This window comes from Mustela nigripes, chromosome 16 (assembly GCF_022355385.1).
Source record: "Mustela nigripes isolate SB6536 chromosome 16, MUSNIG.SB6536, whole genome shotgun sequence".
In the NCBI taxonomy this organism is placed as follows: Eukaryota; Metazoa; Chordata; class Mammalia; order Carnivora; family Mustelidae; genus Mustela; species Mustela nigripes.
In genome coordinates, this window is record NC_081572.1 from 32,462,782 (window position 1) to 32,490,473 (window position 27,692).

Below are 27,692 nucleotides of genomic sequence, written 5' to 3' on the forward strand. Positions count from 1 at the left end.
GACCCTAAATCTAACTAAAACCCAGAAACAATAAATGGAGAGGATGGGGTGGATAATTTGTGAACATGTTTTTCAAAGTAGAGAAAGAATCACTATCTTTTTGCTGAATTATAGGTTGCCATGAACATGGCAGTATGTATAGATGCTATCATCTATACAGCTGTATAACAACACAGCTTCTCCTTCTTCCACTCCCCTCAGTAAGGCTTGAAAATAATAGGTTTGTGTATAGTTTGGTAAGAAAATTAGGATCATTTAAAGTCATTTTAGTTTCAATCTAAGAAAGAAAGAAAAGGAGGCTTGAAGGATGGGGAAGAAGAGCAAAGAAAATGTATGAAAAGTACATATTATGTAATAAGGTATAATATGTTTTATACAGAGACTACAGAGGGGTGTCTTGGAATGCTGGAAAACTAATGGCTTTGCAGTGAAAAGACCTGGATTTTAGTCCTTGTTGCATCACTTGTTTGTGACCTTGAGCAAAGTCACCATATCTTTATGGCTCAGCTTTCTCATCTATAAAATGGAATCATAATGATAATGATGACTTCTACCTCGAGATGTTATTGTAAGGATTAAAGGTATGAAAACACTTGTAAACTATGAAGCCCTATAAAAATAAGCCTTTATAGACACATATTGCAGAAGCAAAGAAGAGAAGGGTAAAAGAAAAACGGTTCTAGGCGGCTTTGGAGGCTGATAACCTGGGTTCTAATTACAATGCCATGGTGAGTAGCTTTGAAACCTGGAAGCAGATATACATTAATCTTGTTTCCTGTCTTTAAGAAATGAGGATAACACCACTTTCTTCACTGAATCAAATAAAAGGATATATGCAAAGGAACCTACCACTTGAAAGGTGTATGATACCCCTTTCCCCCAAACTACTTATTAAATTAGTGTCACCACCAACAAAAGGTGTTGACACTGCGGTATCTTTCAACAGATACCTACGCTAAGGCAACGCAGGGACAGATAAGGAAAACCGAGGTAAATCCAATCCAAGTGGGAACCAGCAGCTAAACTTGGAGATGTCTTAGTTCACTCTTACCCAGTTGAGGCTAGGGTATCCATACAATAAAGATATGTAGAGTTGGAGAGCGGGCGAGTGTCCTTTTCGACTCCGCGGGCTCGACGGGAGGGACCCTAAAATTCTTAATTAGAGCCGGTTTCCATGGCGACAGTCTCTAGGCAGCGTGGGCTGAGCTCTCCGGAGGGCTGGAGGGTGGGCCGCCGCTGGACCCTGCGCGCGCGCCCGCCAACAACTTTCCCTCCAGACCCGAGAGGGGGCGGCGCGCTCCGCCCCCACCCCCGGGCCGCGCACGTCCGCGCTCGGCGGCGCGCACGCCTGCGGGAGCCCTCTCCAGGCAACCTAGTGCTGATAGCTCGTGCCGGTGCGGCCGTTAACAGCCTTTGCGGGAGCCGGAGGCTCGAGAGCAGCCCCCTCCCCTTCCTGGATTCCCTCCCCCCCCCTCCCTACTTCCCGGTCGGCCCCGGGGCATGAGCAACGATGGCCGGCTGCAGCCCCGAGGAGAAAACTTACCGGCGCTTCCTGGAGCTATTCCTGGGCGAGTTTCGCGGACCGTGCGGCGGCGGCGAGCCCGAGCCGGAACCCGAACCCGAGTCGGAGCCGGAGCCCGAGCCCGAGCCCGAATTGGTAGCGGCTGAGGCGGCCGAGGCTTCGGTCGAGGACCCTGGCGAGGAGGTGGCCACTGTGGCCGCTACGGAGGAGGGGGAGCAAGAGCAGGAGCAAGACCCCGAGCCCGAGGAAGAGGCGGTGGAGGAAGAGGCGGTGGCAGCCGCGCAGGGCGAGGAAGAGGACGCGGCGGCAGCCCGGGGGCAGTCGGCCGTACAGCCGCCGCCGCCGCAGCCCCAGCTGCCGCCTCTACCCCCGCTCCCGCGACCGCTGTCGGAGCGCATCACCCGTGAGGAGGTGGAGGGCGAGAGCCTGGACCTGTGCCTGCAGCAGCTCTACAAATAGTTAAGTAGCGGGGCTTGGCTGGGGGTGGGCCCGCTGTCCCCGCCGCGCCGGCCTCGACGCGGCTCTCTCGGCACCTCAGCTGTTCTCTTTTCCTCTTGTCGCCCCCTCTCCCGCGCCTCGCGCCGTTAGAAGCGCCCCAGCTCCTCGGACTCCCGCGGTCGCTGCGAGCTGCCCACGCCCGCCTCGGCCCCCGCCCTCCCACTGGCCCCGGCCCTCCCGCGGGTCTCGGGCCCCTTCTTCCCGTTGCACCTCGGCCGCCCACTTGCTCCACTTCACAGACACCGCTTTCCCTCCGTGCTTCGGAAGGTCCTTTCTTCCAGTCTTCCGAGCTCCCTCTTAGCAGCTCCCTTCTTCATCGTGGAGGTTTCCTCCCACCCGGGTCTGTCTTTTCCCGGTCTGAGTCCCCTGTTGTTTGGCGGCGGAGCGACGCGGCTCCCTTCTAGGCTGCGATGCGAGGTGCCTCCTGCCTAACCGCAACCACAGTGATAATAATACCGGCTTTATAGCCACAGGAGGAGAGACTGGAGTAGGTTTTCCTTCAGGCGCTCGGTGTGGAAAGTGAAGAGATCTTGAGATGGCTTAATCCACGGAAGCCGCGTATCTTAAAGATATCTGATAACTCATAATTGAGGGAGATGGGAAGGAATTGAGAGGGAAGGGTAAGCACATTTTTACGAGCGAGACTTGAGGTGAAAGAGTCGTAATTCGTTAAAGTGGAAAAGTCAGGCTGGTTTGATAAAATTGCAATCAGGTGCAGTATTTTCAGTCCATTAAGTAGATGGGGTAGGGGAGAGAAAGCAGATGGCTTAGCCACACAGATGAAAGTCTGAAATAGAAAGGTCAAGGCTTTGCCTTTCATCCCAGGTCTGGTTTTTATGGGCTTGAAATAGAAATGGTTTACAATTGCGTTTCTTTCTAAATGGAATTGTTCTGGAATGACGGAGGAGAATACTGACAAGTCTTTAAAAATATTGGTAAACCTGAGAGTCTCTTGGCATTCTGCTGATAGTTGTATTGAAAGGTGTTACTCTGCCCCCCCCCCCCAAAAGTTTACTGCTGCAAGAATCACTGCAATTAAGTTCAAAGCCTAACTTAAAGGAAGGGCCTGGAAAGTAAATGTCAGGTCTTCATCCAACCTGACAGACACCTGATCAAATCATTCTTCCCTTTAAAGAACAAGCTTATCAATAGGGGAAAAGCATTTAACATTTCTGCTGGAGAAGTGGACTGTGTTGAAGCCTTTTAAAATTTAATTTTGAAGTGCTATCCGATTACCAAAGTAATAATGCTTTCTGGGAAATATAAAAAATAAAATGGCGTGTTATACCACCACTAGGGATAACCAGTATTAACATTTTAGAGTATTTCTTCCTAGTGTTTGTAAACTGTCAGAGAAGAGGGCTTATGAAATGTCATTTTTAAACACTAAATAAAGACATTTAGAACTTCTGGTTAAAATGGAAATGTTTACCAAAGTGGAGAAATTTATCTGAGCATCAGACTGATCTTTTTTTGACAGTTCTTACCTTTACAAATGCAGTGACAATTAAAGAGAAACACATTTAAACATTAGAGAAGGTTCATTAAGAAGAGTCATTAGTTTAGAACAACCATGAACATTTGTTATTCAAAAAGGTTTTTTAAAAAAATGGAATCTATATAAAGATGATAAGGTGGTAAATATGTTTTTCCATAGGAAAGGAATTAAGATTAATTTCTATATGCATAAAACTAGAAAAAGATATTCAAATGATAAAATGGCCATTTGAAGAACAGAAGTTTGGATTTGAAATGAATCTAAAAAAGTTAGAAAATATTATTTCACCTTAAATCAGAGATTTTATCATTTTTACTGTGCTTTGTACAAAAGCTATTAACCTATTTTTATTCAGATAGAAAATGGCTGGCTTGTTTATGTAAAGTATCTTTAAGATCCTTAACAGATTAAAAAACAAAGGAAACCTTCACTGTGTTAAAAATATACTTTTAAATTAACACTTTTAATTATTTTTTATTTATAAAAGAAAATCGTATCAATTAGTCACCCAAGTCAATACTGGAAAACACTGTAGAAGTAGATCAGCTTTCTGTCTAAGCACTTTATTTTATAGATGAAAAAGTGGATCTAAATTCAGAAATGGCAAATTATGTACAAGTAATTCTGACATTTCTCAATCTCTGAACCAGAAAATTCTCCTTTTGATGGGTCCTTAAATTTCCTAGGAAATATTTTGAAATAATTCTGATTAGAAATATGTTGAAATTGCTTATTTGGGGAAGGTGATTTTCTTTCCCCCAAATATTTTCTCACCCACTTTTCATTTTGGGAATTTGTGATATACTTTAAAAACTCTGCTATGCTTGTCAAAGGGGGCTGAAATTCTTAAATAGAGCTACCTGAACTATATATTCACCAATTTAATAATTGGGACTAGTGTAAGAAGAAAATAACACTGCATTTAATACCAGTTTTATAAGTCTCTAGTGTGTGTTTTCTGTCAGGATTTTGGAAATATACAATATAGAGCTGCTAAATAAACAGATTCTCTGAAGAAAAGAAACAAGGGTGCTTATCTTTTGATTATTTCTATGTATACACTGGTTGGAAATTAAAACAGTGAATGTTTTTCTCAGTATTTTGCTTCTCAAGAATTTTATAACAAGACCACCAGATATATTTAACATTTTTCATTTTGGTAAACTCAAAGTCAGGACTAACTTGAGGTAGGCAATTACTTAGGTAAGTAAAGGATCAAGGTTTAAATAGACAAAATACAGTTATAATTAGCAACTTAAAATTTTTTCAGGGTATTTGGGATAAAGATTTTGCATTAAAAATGGGAAATATGGGGCGCCTGGGTGGCTCAGTGGGTTAAGGCCTCTGCTTTCGGCTCAGGTCATGATCCCAGGGTCCTGGGATCGAGCCCCACATCGGGCTCTCTGCTCAGCAGGGAGCCTGCTTCCTCCTCTCTCTCTGCCTGCCTCTCTGCCTACTTGTGATCTTTCTCTGTCAAAAAAATAAATAAAATCTTAAAAAAAAAAAAAAAGAACAACAATTTGAAAACAGCAAAAATCTTCTTGGATGAGAAAGACCTCTGTTGTGGACTATAAATGCCTTCTTAAGGACCATTTAAATATATTTTCCAGTTTATTAAACATTAAGAATCAATAATAAATGCATGCAATATTTTAGAAATGTTTCACTGAATTGATCTATTGTCAATAAGAAACTCCAATGATTTAGAACCTTCAACTGCTAGTATAAGAGGATCTGTTTTATTTTAAGGTTAAATGTCCCCCAAGAGATTAAAATAAATATTTTTTAGTGACATAGTATTAGAATTTCTGAGATAAATGAGAGATTCTCTTTGTAAAGGTAGAAATGAGATATTTTATAGCTTTGAAATAATTTGCAAATAAGAGTTTGTAACTGATCTTACAGCAAATGTGAATATGAGGCTACATGCATAGGTTACGTGGGTCAATATGGTGTATTTTATTTATCTACACTATACTGGGGATATTTATCTGTTTTAATCCAGAAGAAACACATCCTCTGAAGTCTTTACTAGAGCTCTATGTCATTAGATTTTTAGAGCAATTGTTTCCTCAGTTATTCATTTAGTCTTTGTTGGTCTTCTTGAGGGGGAGACAGAATTCCAGGAGCCCCGGGAAGTTAAGTAGTTCCAGATAGTAATGAGGGGTGGGAGGTACTTTTAAAATTGCTTGGAAAGAAAATCTTTGGTTTTAGATACTAATAATTCAGTTACATTGAATTATGTGAATCATTATTAAGTTTGAGATAGGTCAGAAAATGAGTAAACTTTGTCTCACTTTTACATATATAAATAGAAAAAATACATGGTTGCAAGTTTTAAAATATTCATTTAAAACTACATCTTTTTTCTTATTAAGAAGTAATGTTCAGAGGTGCCTGGGTGGCTCAGTGGGTTGGGCCTCTGCCTTTGGCTCAGGTCATGATCTCATGATCTCGGGCTCTCTGCTCAGCAGGGAGCCTGCTTCCCCCTCTCTCTCTGCCTGCTCCTCTGCCTACTTGTGATCTCTCTCTGTCAAATAAATAAATAAAATCTTAAGAAAAAAAAGAAGTAATGTTCACTATAAGAAATGGAGAAAATTTTCATTAACAAAAAGAAGAAAAAAATTTCAAGCATTTATTGTTAACCTTTTCAGGTTAAGTTTTTGGGTTTTATTCCTGCCTCTCAGGCTGCTGCTTTTCTGTGGATTTTTAGTACTCCAACTGCTCCTTTAATATTGATATTTCATCCTTAACCTTTTCCACTCTGGTGACTTATTTGTAGTCAATATCAATTTCCCCCATGACTTTGGTTATTTGTTATTATGGTTCCCAACTCTATATCTATCTCTGCTTTGACTGCTAATGGAATAGCTTTACCTGAATATCTAAAAAGCTTCTCAAACTGTTCACCACCCAATTCAATCTTCCAACTTCTTCTTGTCTCCCCCAAATAAGCAAAACTAAAACCTCATTTTCTTTCTGGTCGGTCCATTCCTGATTTCTCTCTGTCACCCCCCACATTCAATCAATTTTGCCTTGAAAATATCTCATAGATATGTCCCTCTCCATTCCCACTGTTATTGTCATCTTTTGCCAGTCTTACTCTTCACCAATATAGTCTCACCATTATAGCCAAAGTAATTTCTTTTTTTTTTTTTAATTTTATTTATTTATTTATAGACAAAGATCACAAGTAGGCAGAGAGGCAGGCAGAGAAGGGGGAAGCAGGCCCCCCGCTGAGTGGAGAGCCATGTGGGGCTTGATCCTAGGACTCTTGAGATCATGACCTGATCCGAAGGCAGAGGCTTAACCCACTGAGCCACCCAGGTGCCCCCAAAATGATTTCTCTAGATTCTAGATTATGTAGATTATGTAGCTGTCCCTACTACTTAAATATTTTTACTCTTTTCCCAGAGTTAGCCAACTGCAAGGTTAAAGGTATAATCCCCCAGACCACCAAGTCTCCCCAAGACTTCTGACCCCAGCTGCAGGGAGTTAGGGTCCAACTATAAAGAGGGAAGAGTCCACCCAAGACCACCCTCACTTCTGACATCAACTGTAAATTTAGGGGTTTCTCCAAACCACCTCCAGATTTGATAATTCACTAGAAAGACTCACAGAACTTCCTAAAGACTATTATACTAATGGATATTGTTCATTTTAGGAAAAAGATAAAAATTTGAATCAGCCAAAGGAAGACTTGCATAGGCACAATCTAGGAGAGTTTTAAATGTGAAACTTTCATTGTCTTCAGTATTGAAGACAATGCTCCCCTCTCCAGGGTTGATGCATGGTAATACACATAGAGTATTCCAGCCCAAGCACCTCTCCTGAGCTTCAGTGTCCAGAGTTTTTATTGAGACTTGTTGCTTTATTGGTTGAACTGGAGTTCAGGCTGATACTACGTGGTCCAGGGGTCTCACATATATGATACTACTATTACTCCAGAAATTCCAGGGTTTAGAGGTTACCTCCCAGGAGCAAGGGACAAAAGCTAGACCTCTCTTTGGGCAAGGCCAAATTATTTACTATATACCTTTATCATTTATCTCTCCATTGCCCTTCAAATAAAATCCAAAGAAGGCCTTATAATCTTATTCCATCAGCTCATCTCTGAATCCCTAAATACCTACTTCCCTCCTGCTTCTACAGCTCTAGAAACTACACTTCAGCCATTTTAGACTACTAATACACTAGTTTGAAAGTGCTGTGTTTGCTGTTACCTCTGCACTTTTGCATAATAACACACTATTCCTTCTGCTTGGAATATCATGCTTCCTCACCCCCAATCTGCCCAATCAATCTGTTACCCATTCTTAAATTCTCCATTTAGCAACATTTTGCCAACTCACAGTCATGAGTTAGTGTCTCTTCCATGTGCCCCTCTAGAAACCCAGGGATTAGTCCTCTTGTAGCACTAGTTTTGATTCATTATTTTTTTTGTCAACAAATATCTATCTTCTACTAGAACAGGGGTCTTCAAAGTAGGTATGCCCAAAATAATCCATTGCGGTGAAAGAAGAAAATATTAAAATCTATTTGCATACAAAATATACAAAATATGAAATTGCATGCAGAATATGAAATTGGGTGCTATTAATATTTGATGTATTGATTGAGACTGGCAGTTCTGTATGACAACTGATTTCATGTCAAGTGTGGTAAATGAGGTATACTGATGAAATAAATGCAAGTTTCACAGGTTAGAAGAGTCAACAGTGATATCCTCCCTCCAATTTTCAGAAAATTATGAAGTATTGTGATTTACCTGCACTAATGGATCTATTGATTATATTTCCTGGTTCTAACAAAACTAATCCTCACAAATGGATATTTGGATTTAAAAGCTCCTGCAAAGAAATCGTGGATTGAGTATATTTGTAAGCATAAGAAACAACAAAACTTGAGAGCCTATGCTTCCCCCATACTTACATTAGATTTTTTTATCTTTTTATCTTTAAATTATTTTTCTCCACCCCTACATTAGATTTTTTAAAAAAGCTAATACAATCCTATCTGATTAGAAATGAACAAAAATGGATTTATTAAATAGATTATGTGAAATAGTAAAATACAGGTTAGTCAAAGAAATATTGAAATACTACTGATGAGGGGTGCCTAGCTCCTCTGTCTTAAGCATGTGACTCTTTTTTTTTTTTTTTAAAGATTTTATTTATTTATTTGACAGAGAGAGATCACAAGTAGGCAGAGAGGCAAGCAGAGAGAGAGAGGAAGAAGCAGGCTCCCCGCCGAGCAGAGAGCCCGATGTGGGACTCGATCCCAGGACCCTGAGATCATGACCTGAGCCGAAGGCAGCGGCTTAACCCACTGAGCCACCCAGGCGCCCTAAGCATGTGACTTTTAAGAGCATGTGACTCTTAATCTCAGGGTCATGAGTTCAAGCCCTACGTTGGACGTAGAGCTTACTTTAAAAAAAATATATATTGCTGGTAAGAGTTGTATATGTGCAAATGTGCAGGTTTGTATACATGAGCATGTATGTACTTAATTTATAAATATGTACATACATATACATACATACATGGGGTGTGTGTGTGTGCGCATATACGTGGTTCTCCCAAATATTTTGGTAAGGTGCCTAAGCAAGTGTTTGGAGGCAATTGTATTGGATTATTAGCTATACATTTGCCATCGTGTTCCTAAGTTAATCATGAGAGCTACGTAAAGGACACACACACAAAATATTTGCTGATCCAATGAATGAGTTACGATTTTAAAAGATAGTTCTAAAAATAAATACATGTAGTTCTTACTACTTTATTTTAATTTTTTAAGATTTTATTTATTTGACAGAGAAAGAGAGAGAGCAAGTGAGCACAAGCAGGGGGAGTGGCAGGCCAAGGGAGAGTGAGAAGTAGGCTCCCACTGAGCAAGGAGCCCGACACAGGGCTCCATTGCAGGACCCTGGGATGAAGGCAATTGCTTAACCGAATGAGCTACCCAGGCACCCCTAGTTCTTACTATTTTATTTATTTATTTATTTTTAATATTTTATTTATTCATTTGATAGAGATCACAAGCAGAGGGAAGCAGGCTCCCCGCTGAGCAGAGAGCCCAATGCTGGGCAATCCCAGGACCCTGGGATCATGACCTGAGCTGAAGGCAGAGGCTTTAACCCACTGAGCCTCCCAGGCACCCCAGTTCTTACAATTTTAAGTTGCCGTTAAGAAAACTTAGTACAAAAATCTAAAAAACTTAGTAAATTTTAATATGTTAAAAATTTTATTAGAAAATTTAAAGTATATAAAAAATAAAATAGTACACTTATCACCCAGCCTTAGCAATTATCAATTTATGGCCAGTTTTTTTCTTTCCTACCTCCAGATATCTCATCCCGCTTCCCATTATATCCTATTTAATTTTAAAATGAATGCTCAGTAATCTAATCAAAATTCTGTTGGACATTTTAGGTATTACCAATATTTGGTTACTCTAAGAATAGTGTGATGTTCATAATTTTAACAAACTTTAATTTCTGTTAGAGTATATTTCTAGTGTTGGGACTTTGTTAAAAGATATTACATATTTAAGGCTCTTGATACATAGTTTTAAATGTCCTCTAACAAGGTTTTACTAGTTTACTCTCTAAGCAGATATGTATAAGAAAAAGATTTTTTTTTTAAAGATTTTATTTATTTATTTGACAGAGAGAGATCACAGTAGGAGAGAGGAAGGGAAGAGATCACAGAGAGAGAGGAAGGGAAGCAGGCCCCCCGCTGAGCAGAGAGCCGGATGTGGGACTCGATCCGAGGACCCTGAGATCATGACCCGAGCCGAAGGCAGCGGCTTAACCCACTGAGCCACCCAGGCGCCCCAAGAAAAAGATTTTTGATATTAGAAAATAATTTAAACATTAACAAAATAGAATAATAAAGTAAATATCCATATACCCATCATCCAGTTTTAACAAATAATCATAATTAGGATTATTTTAAGGAAATTATACATTCATATGGAATTGAAGACTTTGTTTTCACTCTCTTCTCTGAACCCATTCCCTTCTTCCCAGAGGTAATCTGGGAATTCTTGGAATGTACTCTCCTGTTCTGTATATTTTTATATTTTTATTAGAAGTGCATTTGTATGGTCTCTGTACATGCTGGGCTTTTTAATTTTTTTTTGGTTTTGTAACTAGCTGTCTTGAAAAAATTTCATGTTATATGGAGATCCAGGTTTTGCTTTTTTTCTTTTTTTCATTTTAGGTACTTTGTATCATTCCATTGTCCGATTGTACTATGACTTATTTATCCAATCTATCGATAGACATTTGGATTGTTGCTGTTTTTTTTGGTGTATTATCTCTACATTAGTTTAATACTAGCTGCTCTAATGGGTAAATCCTGAAATCTCAAAAGCTTAACATAGTGTTCATTTCTTGCTCACAGAGTTAACTTACAGTGGAGAAGAAAGGGCTGGGTTCTATAGAGTGATTAAGCCATCCAAGCTAATAGAGTGTATGTCACCTTCAGCCTGTGGTTTCCAAGGTTGCTTCAGGCACCAACATCCATTCGGCAGACCTAAGAATGGAGAGTGATTTGGAGATTTTTAGCAGCCAGTCTGTAGAAGGGGCAGATATTCTTTTCACTTTGCATTGACTAGAATGCAGTTCATGTTGGCACCATCTATAGTCCATATTTCACAGCAAACAGGACCGAGAACAACTCTACGCTATGGAGAAAAGACCATAAAACATTGGTGGAAAAACTAGCATTTTCTGTCCTACAAATAATTCTACAGTTTAGATATGTCTCCTTGTGCATATTCATAGATTTCTTGGGTATATTCCTGAAAGTGGAATTGTCAGACTGAAGTTACATACACCTTTACTTTGTTAGATATTGCCAAATTACTTTGTCTAACTTAAGTAGACAACTAAAGTAGGAGAGGTTTGGTTTGTCCATGTTTTCACTATTTGAAGAGGACACCTGCCTAAAAGTCTAGACCAATGCTTTCCAATAGGAGTACAACTAAATCACATATATAATTGGAAATTTTTCTCTTAACCACATTTTAAATTGAAAAGAGACATGTGAATTTAGTTTTAATAATTTATTTAACCCAATGTATCCAAACATTATATATTAAAATATATTAGCATTTAATATGTAATTAATATTAAAATATTATTGAGTTCTTTTAAATTTTTATACCAGGTTTTCAAAATCCTCTGTATCTTTTACACTTGTAGTACATCTCATTTTGGAATATCACACTTCAAATGTTTAGTAGCCACATGAGACTAGTGGCTACTAAATTGAATGGCACAGCTTTAGACTTAGTAACAAAAACTTTAATTCTTTAACACATATCTGACATTTAATTTCAAAGTCATATTTAAATGGGTTCGCCAATTACTAAATACATCTTTGTTTAGTCTTTGGAGGAATTACAAGCTGAACTTATTTTTCCTACATTTATTTATTTATTTATTCATTCATTCATAAGATTTTATTTATTTAAAAGAGAGAGAATGAGAGAGGATCGAGGGGGAGGGTCAGAGGGAGAAGCAGACTCCCTACTGAACAGGGAGCCTGATTTGGGGACTGGATCCTGGAACTCCAGGATCATGACCTGAGCTGAAGACAGTTGCTTAACCATCTGAGCCACCCAGGCACCCCCCCTCCTTTTTTTTTAGATTGTACTTGTTTATTTGACACAGAGAGATACACAGTGAAAGAGGGAACACAAGCAGGGTGGGTGAGAGAGGGAGAAGCAGGCTTTATTTCCCCCTTGGTTTGTTTGTTTATTTATTTAGATTTTATTTATTTATTTGTCAGCTAGAGCTGAGCAAGGAGCCCAACGCAGGGCTCAATCCTAGGACCCTAAGGTCATAACCTGAGCCAAAGGCAGACACTTAACTACTAAGCCACCCAGGTGCCCCCCACTACAGTTCTTTCTATGACAAGAGAATAATCTGATTCAGATTTCAATAATCAAATTGTTAACTTCTCACAGAGTATACAGGTAATAGTTTTCTGTTGTTGTGTAATGTGTTACCAGAACTTAAGGGCTTAAAACAACACCCATTATTATTTTACAGTTCCGTAGGTCAGCAGTCCAGGAATGTTCAGCTGGGCTCTCTGCTTAAGGTCTCAAGTCAAGACCAGTGTGTTGGCTAGACTGGACTTGTGTGGAGTCTCAGGGGTATACTCTACTTCCCAAGTCTATACAGGTTGTTAACAGAATCTCTATACTTTTAAAAGATCTGAGGTCCTGGGGCGCCTGGGTGGCTCAGTGGGTTAAGCCGCTGCCTTCGGCTCAGGTCATGATCTCAGGGTCCTGGGATCGAGTCCCGCATCGGGCTCTCTGCTCAGCAGGGAGCCTGCTTCCTCCTCTCTCTGCCTGCCTCTCTGCTTACTTGTAATTTCTCTCTGTCAAATAAATAAATAAAAACTTTAAAAAAAAAAAAAAAAAAAAAAAAAGATCTGAGGTCCTTATTTCCTTGCCAGCTGTCAGGTGGGGGGCTGATTATCATTTGTAGAAGCCACCCATTGTCCTTCTCAAATGGCCTTCTCTTCAAATAGTCCTTCTCTTCATCTTTTTTCCCCCTTGGTTTGTTTGTTTATTTATTTAGATTTTATTTATTTATTTGTCAGAGAATAGCAGAGGAAGCAGAAGGCAGAGGGAGAGAAGCAGGCTCCCTGCTGAGCAAGGAGCCCAATGAAGGACTTGATCTCCGGACTCTGGGATTATGACCTGAGCTGAAAGTGGATGCCCAACTGACTGAGCCACCTAGGCGTCCCCCCTCTTAATTTCAAACCATTAATGGCACATCAAGTTCTTCTCATGGTTCACATTTCTCTGGCTTCTCTTGTTGCTAACCAGAGAAAGTTCTCTGCTTTTAAGAACTCATGTGGTTAATATAACACAGTCACAGGAGTGATATTTCATTAGTATCCACAGATTTTAGAGTGGTTAGAGTGGGGAATCTTTGGGGAACCATTTTAGTTATTCTTCATACCACAGTAGAGAAGCAGGATGGCAGAAAATTTTAATTATTTTGTTTAAAGGTCTTTTAATTCTCTTCTAAATGAAAGCAAAGTACTTTATCCATTTCTTTTTGTCTCCATTTCCACAGGCCTGGTCCAAGTTTTCATCAGCTCTTACTGAGCTGGCAATAGGATTACTCTAAACTGCTGTTTCTCCTTCCACATTTCCCTCCTTTTGATCAGTTTTCCATACAACAATTGTCTGGCCTCATCTTGACCCACCTCTGCTTGTGCTCAGTTTTAATGTTTCTATCACAGTGGTCTTCATTTACTTCCCCAAATCTGCCATGGTATGTTCTTTTTTTTTTTTTTTTTTTTTTTTTAAAGATTTTTTTATTTATTTGTTAGAGAGAGAGATACAGAGCGCAAGCACAGGCAGACAGAGTGGCAGGCTAGAGGCAGAGGGAGAAGCAGGCTCCCTGCCAAGCAAGGAGCCCGATGTGGGACTCGATCCCAGGACGCTGGGATCATGACCTGAGCCGAAGGCAGCCGCTTAACCAACTGAGCCACCCAGGCGTCCCTGCCATGGTATGTTCTAAAGGCCTCTGTACTTTTGTGGTTTTTTTGCCCAAGCAACTTTTCTCCTTTAACTCCAACTACCCAATTCAACCATTAGGTTTAAAGTATCTCTTCTTTATAGAGCTGTTTCCTTATCCATGGTCTAAATTAAGTCTTACTTTCAGTTTTCTAGCGTCCTTTACTTTTTCTTTATATCAATTTACCACAATTTAATTATATATACGTATCTGTATATGTGTGTGTGTGTGTGTGTGTGTGTGTGTGTATATATATAGTGTATATGTATACATACATGCGTGCATTAGTTTAATGTCTTCTCCAGACTGAAGGCAACAGATAAAGAATATTTTGTTGTTCTTTGTGTATTCAGCATCTGATAGAAGTTCTGGCCCATAATAGGCAGTTATTTGTTGAATAAATGAACGAATTGTTAACTTTTTTTCTGCTCAATCTACCAGATTGTTTCATTTCCAGATTTTTATAGGCCTATTCTCCTTCTCTTCTTTCTCTTTGTTATTATTTTCTTTTTCTCTCCTCTGAATGGCAGAGGAGCTTGGCTTCATATTTTATGTTATTTTTGGTATGTTTGTTAACATTTTCAACTAGCTGCAGAAATATGTTTACAGTTCTCATTATTAACACTCCACAACTTTGTAAATGAATTTTTTTCAGGGACTTAAAAAAAGTTTTTATGTAATATTGTGAGTTTTTAAAAGAGTTTTGTGAGAATATTGTTCACATGACAAGTTTGAAGAAGAAAAAGAATACTGTATAGAGAGTAATGAGCTAGTTAAAAGATTGAAACTATTCTTAATTCCTTGTATTTTCACTTAAGACCTTCACCTTCTGATATATAGGTCCGAGGAAGAGCAGTCCATTACTTTTTATTTTAGTTTAAGTCATTAAAAGAAAAAGAATCAAAGACCAGTGTGCTGGTTAGAAATATCAAACATAATTTTTTTCCTGGTGACTTGATTCCATAATGATGTATAAAATTCCCAAAGAAACATAGTTCTTGTATGGATTTGAAGTATTTGACCTACTTACCACAAGACACAACGTTTGATCTTTGATCCTTATATAGTACTTTCTTATTCATGGTTTTCTATTTTGTGAATCTAAAAACAAGAACTAAAACAAAATAGTGCTTTTTAATAAGCCTGTTTTTTGAAAAGTAAATTCTGATACAGCTAATTTCACCTTTGCATAAAAAAAGCAAAAAATAAAATGTAACGCTTTTAAGGTGATGTATATATATATATATATGGTGTTATGTGTATATATAGTGCTTATATATATATAAGGTGATATATATGTGTGTATATATGTATTGGCGCATATATATATATACATATATATATATATAGTGATATGTATATATGGTGTTTATAAGATTGTGTTTGAGGTATGTGATACATAAAATCCTTTTTAGGCCAGAACTCTAGAAGGCAAGAATCATGTTGTGAACATGTTCTTATTGAACCTAGCAAGTTATTACATAAATATGAGAGGTGACAGTCATTAAATCAGGCTATCACTGATTTTGCAGTAGAAATGACCTCCGAAGTTTTGAGATTTGATTTCTGGCTATTGTTAATATTTATCAGTTCATACAGCCTTGGTTTAAAGCAGCTTATAAATACAGTCTCATCTATTACTTGGGTTTGTCATATTCACAATCTTTGTATATACCGTTAGAAGAATAAAAATATCTTCAACTTTTCAAGGTCATGGAAAGTTCACTGTGCATTTAGAAACAATTTTCAGTCTTTTAAACAGGTAAATATGAATTTGCATTTAAATGCTCTGCCAGGATATTCTCTAATCTTGGATTGATAAATATAAATATCTTTCTATAAAACTTAGTTAACAATGTAAACCTGCAGAGAATCAAAACTGTCTGCACCTGAAATAATCGTGGAACTAGTAGTAGTTATAAGCCACTCCTATTTCTGTTGTTGCTACTACATTTATTCAGAGCTTGTCCAAGAACTGTTTTATTTAATATTAGGTTCTGTTACTAACCTATTTTGCAGATATGGAAGCCAAGGTGGAGGAATTTTAAAGAACTTTCTCAAGTTTCCACCATTAGGGTTGTCACTGGGACATAAATTAGGCAGACTGACTTGAGAGGTTAAAGCTTTGAAGTTTATTTTGTGATTTTCAGGCTATGTTATAAACATTTCTATGGGGAAGAATATCAGTGAAGATTCAGTTCAATTCAGTTGCTTGAATTTGAACTGCTGTTGCTTATTTCAGACTCTCTCTCTCTCTCTCTGACTGGGCAGGGGCCAGAGGGAGAGGGAAAGAGAATCTTAAGCAGGCTACATGCTCAGTGCAGAGCCTCAAGCCGGCTCAACCTCACGGCCCCGAGATCATGACCTGAGCTGAAATCAAGAGTCTGATGCTTAACCTACTGAGCCATCCAGGCACCCCCTAGTTGAGGCTCTTATCACTTCTTGTCTTGATTACTTTAGTAGCCTCCCAGCCGTTAGTCTCTATCCTCTAGTCTAGCCTCACTGGATTTTCTAGCACAATTGAATTCACTGCATTTCTCCAAAGATATCATGTTATTTCTCACCTGTCTGCCTTTGTAGGTGCTATTTGTAATTCATAGAACATCTTCTTTCCCTGGCTAACTATAACCTCCCTTTTGAGAGAGAGAGGGTAGTTGGATTTTTATCCCATCTTCTGCCTAAAAAGTCCATCTTACTTAGGTTTTACCTATAAATAAAGGGCAGTCTAAATTTTTGCATTTAGGGTCTTGGGTGGCTCAGTTGTTTAAGTGTCTTCCTTTGGCTCAGGTCATGATTCCAGGGTCCTGGGGTTGAGTCCCACATTGAGCTCCCTGCTCAGTGGAGAGTCTGCTACTCCCTTTCCCTCTGCCTGTTGCTCCCCCTTCGAGTGTGCTCTGTGAAATAAAATCTTTAAAAAAGAACTTTTTTGTATTTGAATTTTCCTGAACTCTTGCTTCTAATGATAGAAAAGACTGAAAATTAGTGCTGCTTATTAAAAATATAACAATGTATGGGGCGCCTGGGTGGCTCAGTGGGTTAAGCCGCTGCCTTCGGCTCGGGTCATGATCTTGGGGTCCTGGTATCGAGTCCCATGTCGGGCTCTCTGCTCAGCGGGGAGCCTGCTTCTCTCTCTCTCTGCCTGCCTCTCTGTCTGCTTGTGATCTTTCTGTCAAATAAATAAATAAATCTTTGAAAAAAAAATATATAACAGTGTATAGTTCATAACAATGGCAGGTATATTACTATTCACTCACTAAGGTGCCTAGAGATATTTTTTCCCATTTTGTACTTGATAAGTCTTCTGATCTTTTTAGATCTTTTAATTTCAGTATAAATTATTGAAGTAGCCAAGGGCACCTATTTATATAGGTTTAAAAAACTGTATAGGTTTACACAATTTCAATGCCTAATATAATACTCATCCACTCAATATTGTATTTCTTTTGGAAAGAAATCTTAAAATTATTTTTTTTAATTAAAAAAAGAAATACTTTTGGGATGCCTGGGTGGCTCAGTTGGTTAAGCAGCTGCCTTCGGCTCAGGTCATGATCCCAGCGTCCTGGGATGGAATCCCACATCAGGCTCCTTGCTCCGCAGGGAGCCTGCTTCTCCCTCTGCCTCTGCCTTCCACTCTGTCTGCCTGTGCTCGCTCTCACTCTCTCTCTCTCTGACAAATAAATAAATAAAATCTTAAAAAAAATACTTTTGCTCAGGTTGCAGTCTGTATTAATATCATATATTCAGTACGTGATCTTCCAGAAGACAGAGAAATACGTTATTAATAAGTAGCAGATTATAAATTAACAGAAAACAGTGATCACTTGTATTCTAGAAGTGTCGTGGATTACAATTCCATGGGTCCATATGCAGTAACATAGTTTTGGAATCATTATCCTTGTAAAATCATTATTCTTTTGCATAATGCCTTACAAATGGCTCAAAGTAAAGCTTGTCCTTCAGAATCAGAACACCACATTATATATTAAAATATCTGTTTATATTCAACATATAATGCTAAAAAATAAAACTATCTTTGACTATCAAGGAAAGGAGGTGGAAATAGGACAAATGATATCAGCTTCTAGTATAGTTCTATAAAAATGTATTGAAGTTAAAATATTTTAGAGATCAAATATAAAAGCATTTTTCTCAGAAAGAGCCCTTACAAATACTCTTATTCACCAACTAAACATTAAATGAAAAAGCCTATTAAATATTACATTAATTAGTTTAGATTAGATTAGATTATCTTTATGGTCTTACATAGGTTAAAATTACCAAACCATGAAACTGAGTTTCTTCTCATTTCCCTAAGGATTATAAAGGGAGATTTTAATTAAGCTTTGCTAGGTTAAGAATTTCCTTGGTTTTAAAAAAGTGACTTATTATAACTTTTCTTTAGTCATTATCTAAATAAAGATAGCCTTATGTGTGACTTGGTAATTTTATGGTCAATATATACCAAAAATTCTGGGAGTTCAATTCCTGAGGCATATATGACTAGCAATATTCAAGCAAGATATTGAAACACTTAGTATTTTTTAATACGTATAAGTAACAGTAAATCCTAAAAACAATATGCTTAAAGACAGTATCCTTTTTTGAAATTGATATTAATGGAGTTTATTTTCTTTACTTATCACTTGTTTTCCACCTCAGTACAAAAAGGATTCCAAGTGGCAAATTAATTTTACTATAATGGGAATAATATTTATTTAGTCATCAAAAAATATTAAGTACCTACTACACGCCAAGCACTGTGTTAAACGCTACTTATGCAGAAATAAAATATGTTCCTTAAGAAGTGTGTGGTTTAGAGGAAAAGGAAGAGAAAGTACAGTACAGTACAATGTACCATAAAAATTGTTAATTTTGGTATGTATGAGGTGATATACTAAGCACATTATGTGCTATTATTTTCTATTTTTTTAAAGATTTTATTTATTTATTTGACAGGCAGAGATCACAAGTAGACAGGCAAGCGGAGAGAGGGAGGGGGAAGGCTCCCTGCGAGCAGAGAGCCCGATGCGGGGCTCAATCCCAGGACCTTGAGATCATGACCTGAGCCGAAGGCAGAGGCTTTAACCCACTGAGCCACCCAGGTGCCCCTATTTTCTATTTTTAAATCAGAAAATTAATGTTTAGGTAACTCCTCCAGGGTCACATGGTAAGTGGTGGAATCAGAATTTGAACTTCCAAAGCTTGTTATCTTGCTGCCTCTGTATACTGATAAGAGTTAAGACACAGTGATGTGAAAGGAACATTTTTATGGGAACACTGAGGCAGATGTGCCAATGTAGGACATTAGATTGTGAAAGAGGGATGTTTACATTTTTAGAGATTAGAAGACTAAATAGGAATTAGCCAAGAGGAGGAGGGAGCTGAAAAACATACCAACAGAGAGACTACCATGTACAAAAAGTCATTGAGATGAGAAAGCATAGCCCATTTGGGACTTGTCTGGCTGACTCTCATTTCTCTGAATAGGAAAGGGTGAACCTCAAGAAAGACCAGAGAAATAACCTGAAAGTCAATTACTCAGTCATTTATTCAGTTAATATTGGGCATTGTAGACTTTGTACTCACTGCGTCTCTGGAAAGATACTGGAATTTTTAAAAGTAAATAGAAATGCCACGAATATTAAACAAAACGCCCCATAATCACGAAATAGAAGAGCATTATACTCTTTCTGCTGCCCTGTAATTTGTTTTGTTTGGCTTCTAGAATAATGGTTTGTATTATTGTAATACAATATGTATACAATATGTAAATTGTAAAATCTTCCTCTCTTTTTTTCTTTCTTTCTCTCTTTTTCTTTTTTCTTATCATTTCCTCTCGTCATGCTACCTGATGACAACATGTGTGGAGATTTTAGAACTGAAGACTGCCTAAAATGTTCTCATTTCAGCTATGCTTAAATCCTATTTTCTTCCTAAAGATTTTTGAAAGGATAAGTATATTTCTCCATATCAGTATCTATTTGTGAACTTATCTTTAAGAGGACAAATAAATACTAAAAGTACTAAAACAGATCCTTTCAGAGACATGTTTAGAGAGATACAAGCACATCAAGGTGCTGGATGGATATACAGGCCAACACAAGACCATAACCCAGATTAGAAATATAAAATTTAGGAAGTAGGGAATGGTTTTTCTGAGTCAGAAAGAGTGATGTTTATTATTAGACACATTTATCATTCAGTGAGAGAATTATTAATTTCTGTCTTTCCGATCTAAAGATGTAGCCTTCAACACTCATTTCAAATTCAATGTTATTTACAACTAGAATTTCCCAGAGGTCAACTGGGACTAATTCCCTTCCCTGAACTCCCCAGTATTTTATCTGTATCTTTTTAGAAGACATTCAATAATTCCTTCTTTTTTATATGTCATTTATATGCATGTTTTATCTCCTCTGTTAAACTGTATGTGCCTTCCTTAAAGCAGAATTCATGTTTGATCACAGCACGAAGCTTTGTACATATAGGCATTGAACTAATATTTAGTGAATTAAAGCATGGCATCCATATCATAAATGAAACCATTAGAACAGTGTTTCTTACAGTGTTGGACATGAATTACCTGCTTCAGAATCATCTGGAATGTTTTGTTAAAAATGCAGGTTCTTATGCTCCTGCCCATACAACTGAAGGGGAATTTCTTTGGGTTCCAGGAATCCTGTTTTGAATAAAAGCCGTAGGTAATTATGATGCACATCAAAATTTGAGAGCCCACTGCGACAGGGAGAACGTAAGAATCCAAATGAAAATTGAGGTTACATGAGGGGCGCCTGGCTGGCTCTTTTGATAGAGCATGCGACTCTTGATCTCAGGGTCATGAGTTCAAGTCCCATGTTGGGTGTGGAGCCTACTTAAAAAATAAATAAAATTGAGTTACATGAAAGTGCAAATGTGCCTAATGATAAAAATAATAAACATTTCATACAGGGGCACCTGGCTCAGGTCATGATCCCAGCCAGCATTCTGGGATCGAGTCCTGCATCGGGTTCTCTGCTTCCTCCTCTCTCTCTGCCTGCCTCTCTGCCTACTTGCGATCTCTCTGACAAATAATATAAAATCTTAAAAAAAACAAACAAAACCCATTTCATACAAAGTAGGGCATAAAATATAAGAAGAAAAAAGTGAACAGGAAGATACTTTCAATGCAGTTTTTTTATGTTAGTGAAGATCAGTGTTCTGTGTTTTGGAACTGTCAGTTTTAAGCATATTTAGATGTATATAATTTTGAATATTAGTGGCCACGTTTTATGAATACATCTGAAGTAAAGCGTCCTGGTTTTATAACTAAAGAATAAGAATTTTAAAGATGGGGCGCCTGGGTGGCTCAGTGGGTTAAGCCGCTGCCTTCGGCTCGGGTCATGATCTCAGGGTCCTGGGATCGAGTCCCGCATCGGGCTCTCTGCTCAGCCGGGAGCCTGCTTCCTCCTCTCTCTCTCTGCCTACTTGTCATCTCTCTCTGTCAAATAAATAAATAAAATCTTTAATAAAAAAAAAAAGAATCTTAAAGATGCATTGGATGTTCTAATCTGCACATTCTTGTGTTGCTATATGCATAGAAGTTTTTAAGGGCATGACTTTATATAATATAGTTTGGGACTAATAGATTTATTGTAAGAAATAGTGTAGTTTAGATAGAATTTAATGATATATATATATATATTCATTCTTACTTTAACAATACATTATGTTTTAGATTTACTTGTCACTGAATGTTTGTGATTTTTTAAAAATAAACAGTTGATAGAATGCTGGTTATCCTGGCATAAGCACTGTTGAAGTTGATGAAGGCTAGGATAAGTTGTAGGAAGCAAGTTCAATATAGATTTTCATCCAGGTAGTTCTTTTATTTCTAGTACTTAAGCTGTGTGTTTTTTTTTTTTTTTAAGGCTTTATTTATTTGACAGAGAGAGAGGGAACACACAAGCAGGAGTAATGGGAGAGGGAGAAGCAGGTTTCCCACTGAGCAGGGAGACCAACGTGGGGCTCAATCCCAGGACCCTGGGATCATGTCCTGAGCCAAAGGCAGACATTTAACCGATTGAGCCACCCATGCACCCCACTTAAGCTGTATTTACGATAGTAATAAAGATTTAAAAATACCTAAATAATGCTTGTAGAGCACTGGTCCAGGTATTTTGCATATATTAATTCACTTAATTCTCACAACAACCAAATGAACTAGGCACTGTTGTCAACCACACATTCATTACAGGTAAGAAAACTAAGGTACTGGGTAAGAAACTTGTCCAAGTTACACAGCTGGTAAGTGGCTAAGATATGAATCCATATGGGATAGCTTCATAGTCAGCACTCAACCACTTTTACAATAATGTTATTTTTAAAACTAGCAATTAATTTGACTTTATCTTAGTCATTATCACAAGCATTTTACAGAAATAAGATGACAAATGTTTCCGAGTAAAAATTTTAACCAAATTCAGCCGACATCTAAACATTATCTTTTATAAATGGCCTTAGTACTATTATTGCTTTTACTGGTTAAATGTAGTAATGTTGACGTTTCTTTACTTAAAATAGTTGGGTGTCAGAAGATTCTTTTGGCATATCCTTTAGGTGTTTGTGATTACAGGAAATGATCATTTATAGTTTAAAAATAATGTGTGGGAATACTTACTTTCAGCACTGATTGGCCCAAGTGAAAGTCTAGTAATTTTGATTTTTGGAAGCTATTGGAACACTTAACAGATTTTTATGAAATGAGAAAGCTAGATAAATTTGCCTAGTGATGATTTAAACTTCATATATATAAGATGTTTAATATATAGTCTTTCTGATAAAGGTTACTATAAAGTTTTTCTCTACAAAAAGTGGATTTTTATTGATATTTCAGTGGTACACAGCAGTAAAATATTTGCTCTTGATCTGTATGATTTCCTTATTTTTAATTACATAAATAAGTCATTGTAGGTGTCATTAATTGCTTTGTTTCAATAAATGCTGAGGGTGATTTAACCAACTTGTAAAAATATCTAAGTTATGAATGCTATATATTTTATTTATATATTTTATGTACATTTACATATATTTACATATACATATATTCATATATTAAATATATATTGTTACATATATTTATGTATATTTACACATATACATACATATGTATATATTTACATATTATACATATATTTATATATTTTACATATATAAAATATATTTTATTTTATTAAAGAATTGATAAATAAAATCTTTAAAATTTTATTTATTTGAGAGAGAGAGAGATCACAAGCAGGCAGAGAGGTGGGCAGAGAGAGAAGGGGAAGCAGGCTCCCCGCTGAGCAGAGAGCCCGATGTGGAGCTTGATCCCAGGACCCTGAGACCATGACCTGAGCCAAAGGCAGAGGTTTAACCAATGAGCCACCCAGGTGCCCCTAAAATATATATTTTATACATATATATTTTAACATGTTAATTTGTGTTTTAAAAATCACTGACTTTGTTTAAAAGGTTTAATTGAATACCACCAGCCTCTGTTATAATAGGGACAGCTCAAAAGAAGAGGAGACCTAAATTAGAGTGAAACCCAGAACGGAAGAGTAAAGAAGAGAATAAAGGCTTCTAAAGAGAGGAAGTAGGCTACAGGAATCTTGAATAAGAAGATCATGGATATGCTTGATTACATGCCCCCCCCCCTTTTAAAAAAGATTTTATTTATTTATTTATTTGAGAGAGAGAGAAAACATGAGCTGGACAGGGAGAGGGAGAAGCAGACTCCATACTGAGCAGGGAGAAAACAGGAGCTGGGGGTGGGGAAAGGGAGAAGCAGACTCCGTACTGAGCAGGGAACCCAGCGTGGGACTCAATCCCAAGCCCTTGAGATCATGACCTGAGCTGAATGCAGATGTGTAATTAGAGCCACCCAGGAACCCCTACATGGCTCTTATTTTTATTTTTTCACTATAAATTTATATCTAGTAAATAGAAAAGCAGTATAAAGATTGAGTTATTCCTGGAACTCTTACTCTTAATTTACTAATTTTACATGGGAAAAGATCTGTATTTCTTTAACATATAATGTATTATTTGTTTCAAAGGTACAGGTCTGTGATTCATCAGTCTTAAACAATTCATAGCACATTCCCTCCCCAATGTCCATCACCCAGCCACCCCATCCCTCCCACTGTCCTCCCCTCCAGCAACCCTCAGTTTGTTTCTTGAGATTGAGTCTCTTAATGGTTTGTCTTCCTCTCTGGTTTCATTTTTTCCCTCCCTTCCCTTATGATCCTCTGTCTTGTTTCTCAAATTCCTCATATCAGTGAGATCATATGATAATTATCTTTCTCTGGTTGAGTTATTTTGGTTAGAATAATAGCCTCTGTTTCCTTCCACATTGTTGCAAATGTCAAGATTCCAGTTTTCTGATGGCTGCATACTCTTCCATTTTATATATGTACCACATCTTTATCCATTTATCTGTTGATGGACATCTAGGCCATCATTCCTTAGTTTGGCTATTGTGGACATTGCTGCTATAAACATTTGGGGGCATGTGCCCCTTCGGATCACTACATTTGTATCTTTAGGATAAATACCCAGTAGTGTGATTTCTGAGTCGTAGGGTAGTTCTATTTTTTTTTTTTTTTTAAGATTTTATTTATTTATTTGACAGAGATCACAAGCAGGCAGGGAGAGAGGAAGGGAAGCAGGCTCCCTGCCGAGCAGAGAGCCCGATGCGGGGCTCCATCCCAGAACCCTGGGATCATGACCTGAGCCGAAGGCAGAGGCTTTAACCTACTGAGCCACCCAGGCGCCCTGGGTAGTTCTATTTTTAACTTTCTGAGGAACCTCCATACTGTTATCCAAAGTGGCTGCACCAGCTTGCATTCCCACCAACAGTGTAGGAGGGTTCCCTTTTCTCCATATCCTCGCTAAAATTTATCATTTCCTGACTTGTTAATTTTAGCCATTCTGACTGGTGTGAGGTGGTATCTCACTGTGGTTTCGATTTGTATTTCCCTGATGCCAAGTGATGTGGAGCACTTTTTTGTGTGTCAGTTGGCCATTTGGATGTCTTCTTTGCAGAAATGTCTATTCATGTCTTTTGCCCATTTTCTTGATTGGATTATTTGTTCTTTGGGTGTTAAGTTTGATAAGTTTTTTTTTTTTTTAAGATTTTATTTATTTGACAGATCACAAATAGGCAGAGAGGCAGGCGGAGAGAGGGGGAAGCAGGCCCCCCTCTGAGCAGAGAGCCCGATGCAGGGCTCTATCCCAGGATCCCGGGATCACGACCCGAGCTGAAGGAAGAGGCTTTAACCCACTGAGCCACCCAGGCACCCCAAGTTTGATAAGTTCTTTATAGATTTTGGATACTAGCCCTTTATCTGACATGTCATTTGCAAATATCTTCTCATTCTGTCGGTTGGCTTTTGGTTTTGTTGACTGTTTCCTTTGCTGTTCAAAAGCTTTTGATCTCGATGAAGTTCCAATAGTTCATTTTTGCCCTTGCTTCTCTTGCCTTTGGCAATGTGTGGCCGAAGTTGAAGAGGTTGCTACCTGTGTTCTCCTCGAGGATTTTGATGGATTCCTGTCTCACATTGAGGTCTTTAAGCCATTTTGAGTCTATTTTTGTGTGGTGTAAGGAAATGGTCCAGTTTCATTTTTTTGTATGTGGCTGTCCAATTTTCCCAACACCATTTGTTGAAGAGACTGTTTTTTTCCATTGGACATGCTTTCCTGCTTTATTGAAGATTAGTTGACCATAAAGTTGAGGGTCCATTTCTGGGTGCTTTTTGCTGTTCCATTGATCTATGTGTCTGTTTTTGTGCCAGTCCCATCCTGTCTTGATGATTATAACTTTGTAATAGAGCTTGGAGTCTGGAATTTTGATGCTGCCAGCTTTGGTTTTCTTTTTCTTTTTTATTTTTATTATTTTTTTAAAATTTTTAAAAAAGATTTTATTTATTTATTTATTTGACAGAGAGAGATGACAAGCAGGCAGAGAGGCAGGCAGAGAGAGAGGAGGAAGCAGGCTCCCTGCTGAGCAGAGAGCCCGATGTGGGGCTCGATCCCAGGACCCTGGGATCACGACCTGAGCCGAAGGCAGCGGCTCAACCCACTGAGCCACCCAGGCGCCCCTGGTTTTCTTTTTCAATATTCCTCTGGCTATTCAGGGTCTTTTCTGGTTCCATATAAATTTTAGGAGTATTTGTTCCATTTCTTTGAAAAAAGTTGATGGTATTTTGATAGAGATTGCATTAAATGTGTAGGTTGCTCTAGGTAGCATAAACATTTTCATGATATTTGTTCTTCCAATCCATGAGCATGGAACATTTTTCCATTTCTTTCATGAATATTCTATAGTTTTCTGAGTACACATTTTTGCCTCTTTGGTTAGATTTATTCCTAGGTATCTTACAGTTTTGGATGCAACTGTAAATGGGATAGAGTCCTTAATTTCTCTTTCTTCTGTCTTGTTGTTGGTGTATAGAGATACAATTGATTTCTGTGCTGTTGATTTTATGTTGTGACACTTTACTGAACTATGAATTCTAGCAGTTTTGGAATGGAGTATTTGGGGTTTTCCACACAAAGTATTACATTATCTGCAAAGCGTGAGAGTTTGACTTCTTTTCCAGTTTGGATGCCTTTTATTTTATTTTATTTTATTTTATTTTTTTATGTATTTCTGATTGCTGAGGCTGGGACTTCTAGTGCTGTGCTGAATAGCAGTGGTGATAATGGACAGCCTTGCTGTGTTCCTTATCTTGGGGAAAAGCTCTCAGTTTTTCCCCATTTATGAATGATATTCACTGTGGGTTTTTCATAGATGGCTTTGATAATATTAAGGTATGTACCCACTATCCCTGTACTGTGAAGAGTTTTGATCAAGAAAGGAATCTGTACTTTGTCAAATGCTTTTTCTGCATCTATTAAGAAGATCATATGATTCTTGTCCTTTCTTTTATTAATGTATTGTATCACATTGATTGATTTGCAGATGTTGAACCAACTTTGCAGCCCAGGAATAAATCCCACTTGGTTGTGGTGAATTAATCCTTTTAACATACTGTTGGAGCCGGCTGGCTAGTATTTTGGTGAGAATTTTTACATCCATGTTCATCAGAGATATTGGTCTTATGTAATTCTCCTTTTTGATGGGGTCTTTGTCTGGTTTTGGCATCAAGGTAATGCTGGCCTCATAAGAGGAGTTTGTAAGTTTTCCTTCCATGTCAGGTTTTTGAAACAGCTTCAGAATAGGTATTAATTCTTCTTTAAATGTTTGGTAGCATTCCCTTGGGAAGCCCATCTGGCACTGGCTCTTGTTTGTTTGGAGAGATTTTTGATGACTTCTTCAATTTCCTTGCTGGTTATGGGTCTGTCCAGGTTTTCTGTATCTTCCTGGTTCAGTTTTGGTAGTTTATACGTCTCTAGGAATGCATCCATTTCTTCCAGATCATCTAATTTGTTGGCATATAGTTGCTCATAATATGTTCTTTTTTTTTTTTTTTAAAGATTTTATTTATTTAATTGACAGAGAGAGATCACAAGCAGGCAGAGAGGCAGGCAGAGAGAGAGGAGGAAGCAGGCTCCCTGCTGAGCAGAGAGCCCGATGCGGGGCTCGATCCCAGGACTCTGAGATCATG

The 27,692-nt window shown here is 38.1% G+C and overlaps 1 protein-coding gene across 1 annotated transcript in view; it reads left to right on the forward strand.

The window, feature by feature from the left end:
* The first annotated feature begins 1,335 nt into the window (after positions 1–1,335).
* PPM1E (protein phosphatase, Mg2+/Mn2+ dependent 1E) overlaps positions 1,336–27,692 on the forward strand; it is a 213,912-nt gene continuing 187,555 nt past the window's right edge. Inside the window, exon 1 of the mRNA XM_059380582.1 lies at positions 1,336–1,980. Within this exon, the coding sequence (XP_059236565.1) occupies positions 1,511–1,980 (470 nt within the window). The 5' untranslated portion in view covers positions 1,336–1,510. The remainder of the gene's footprint in view (positions 1,981–27,692) is intronic.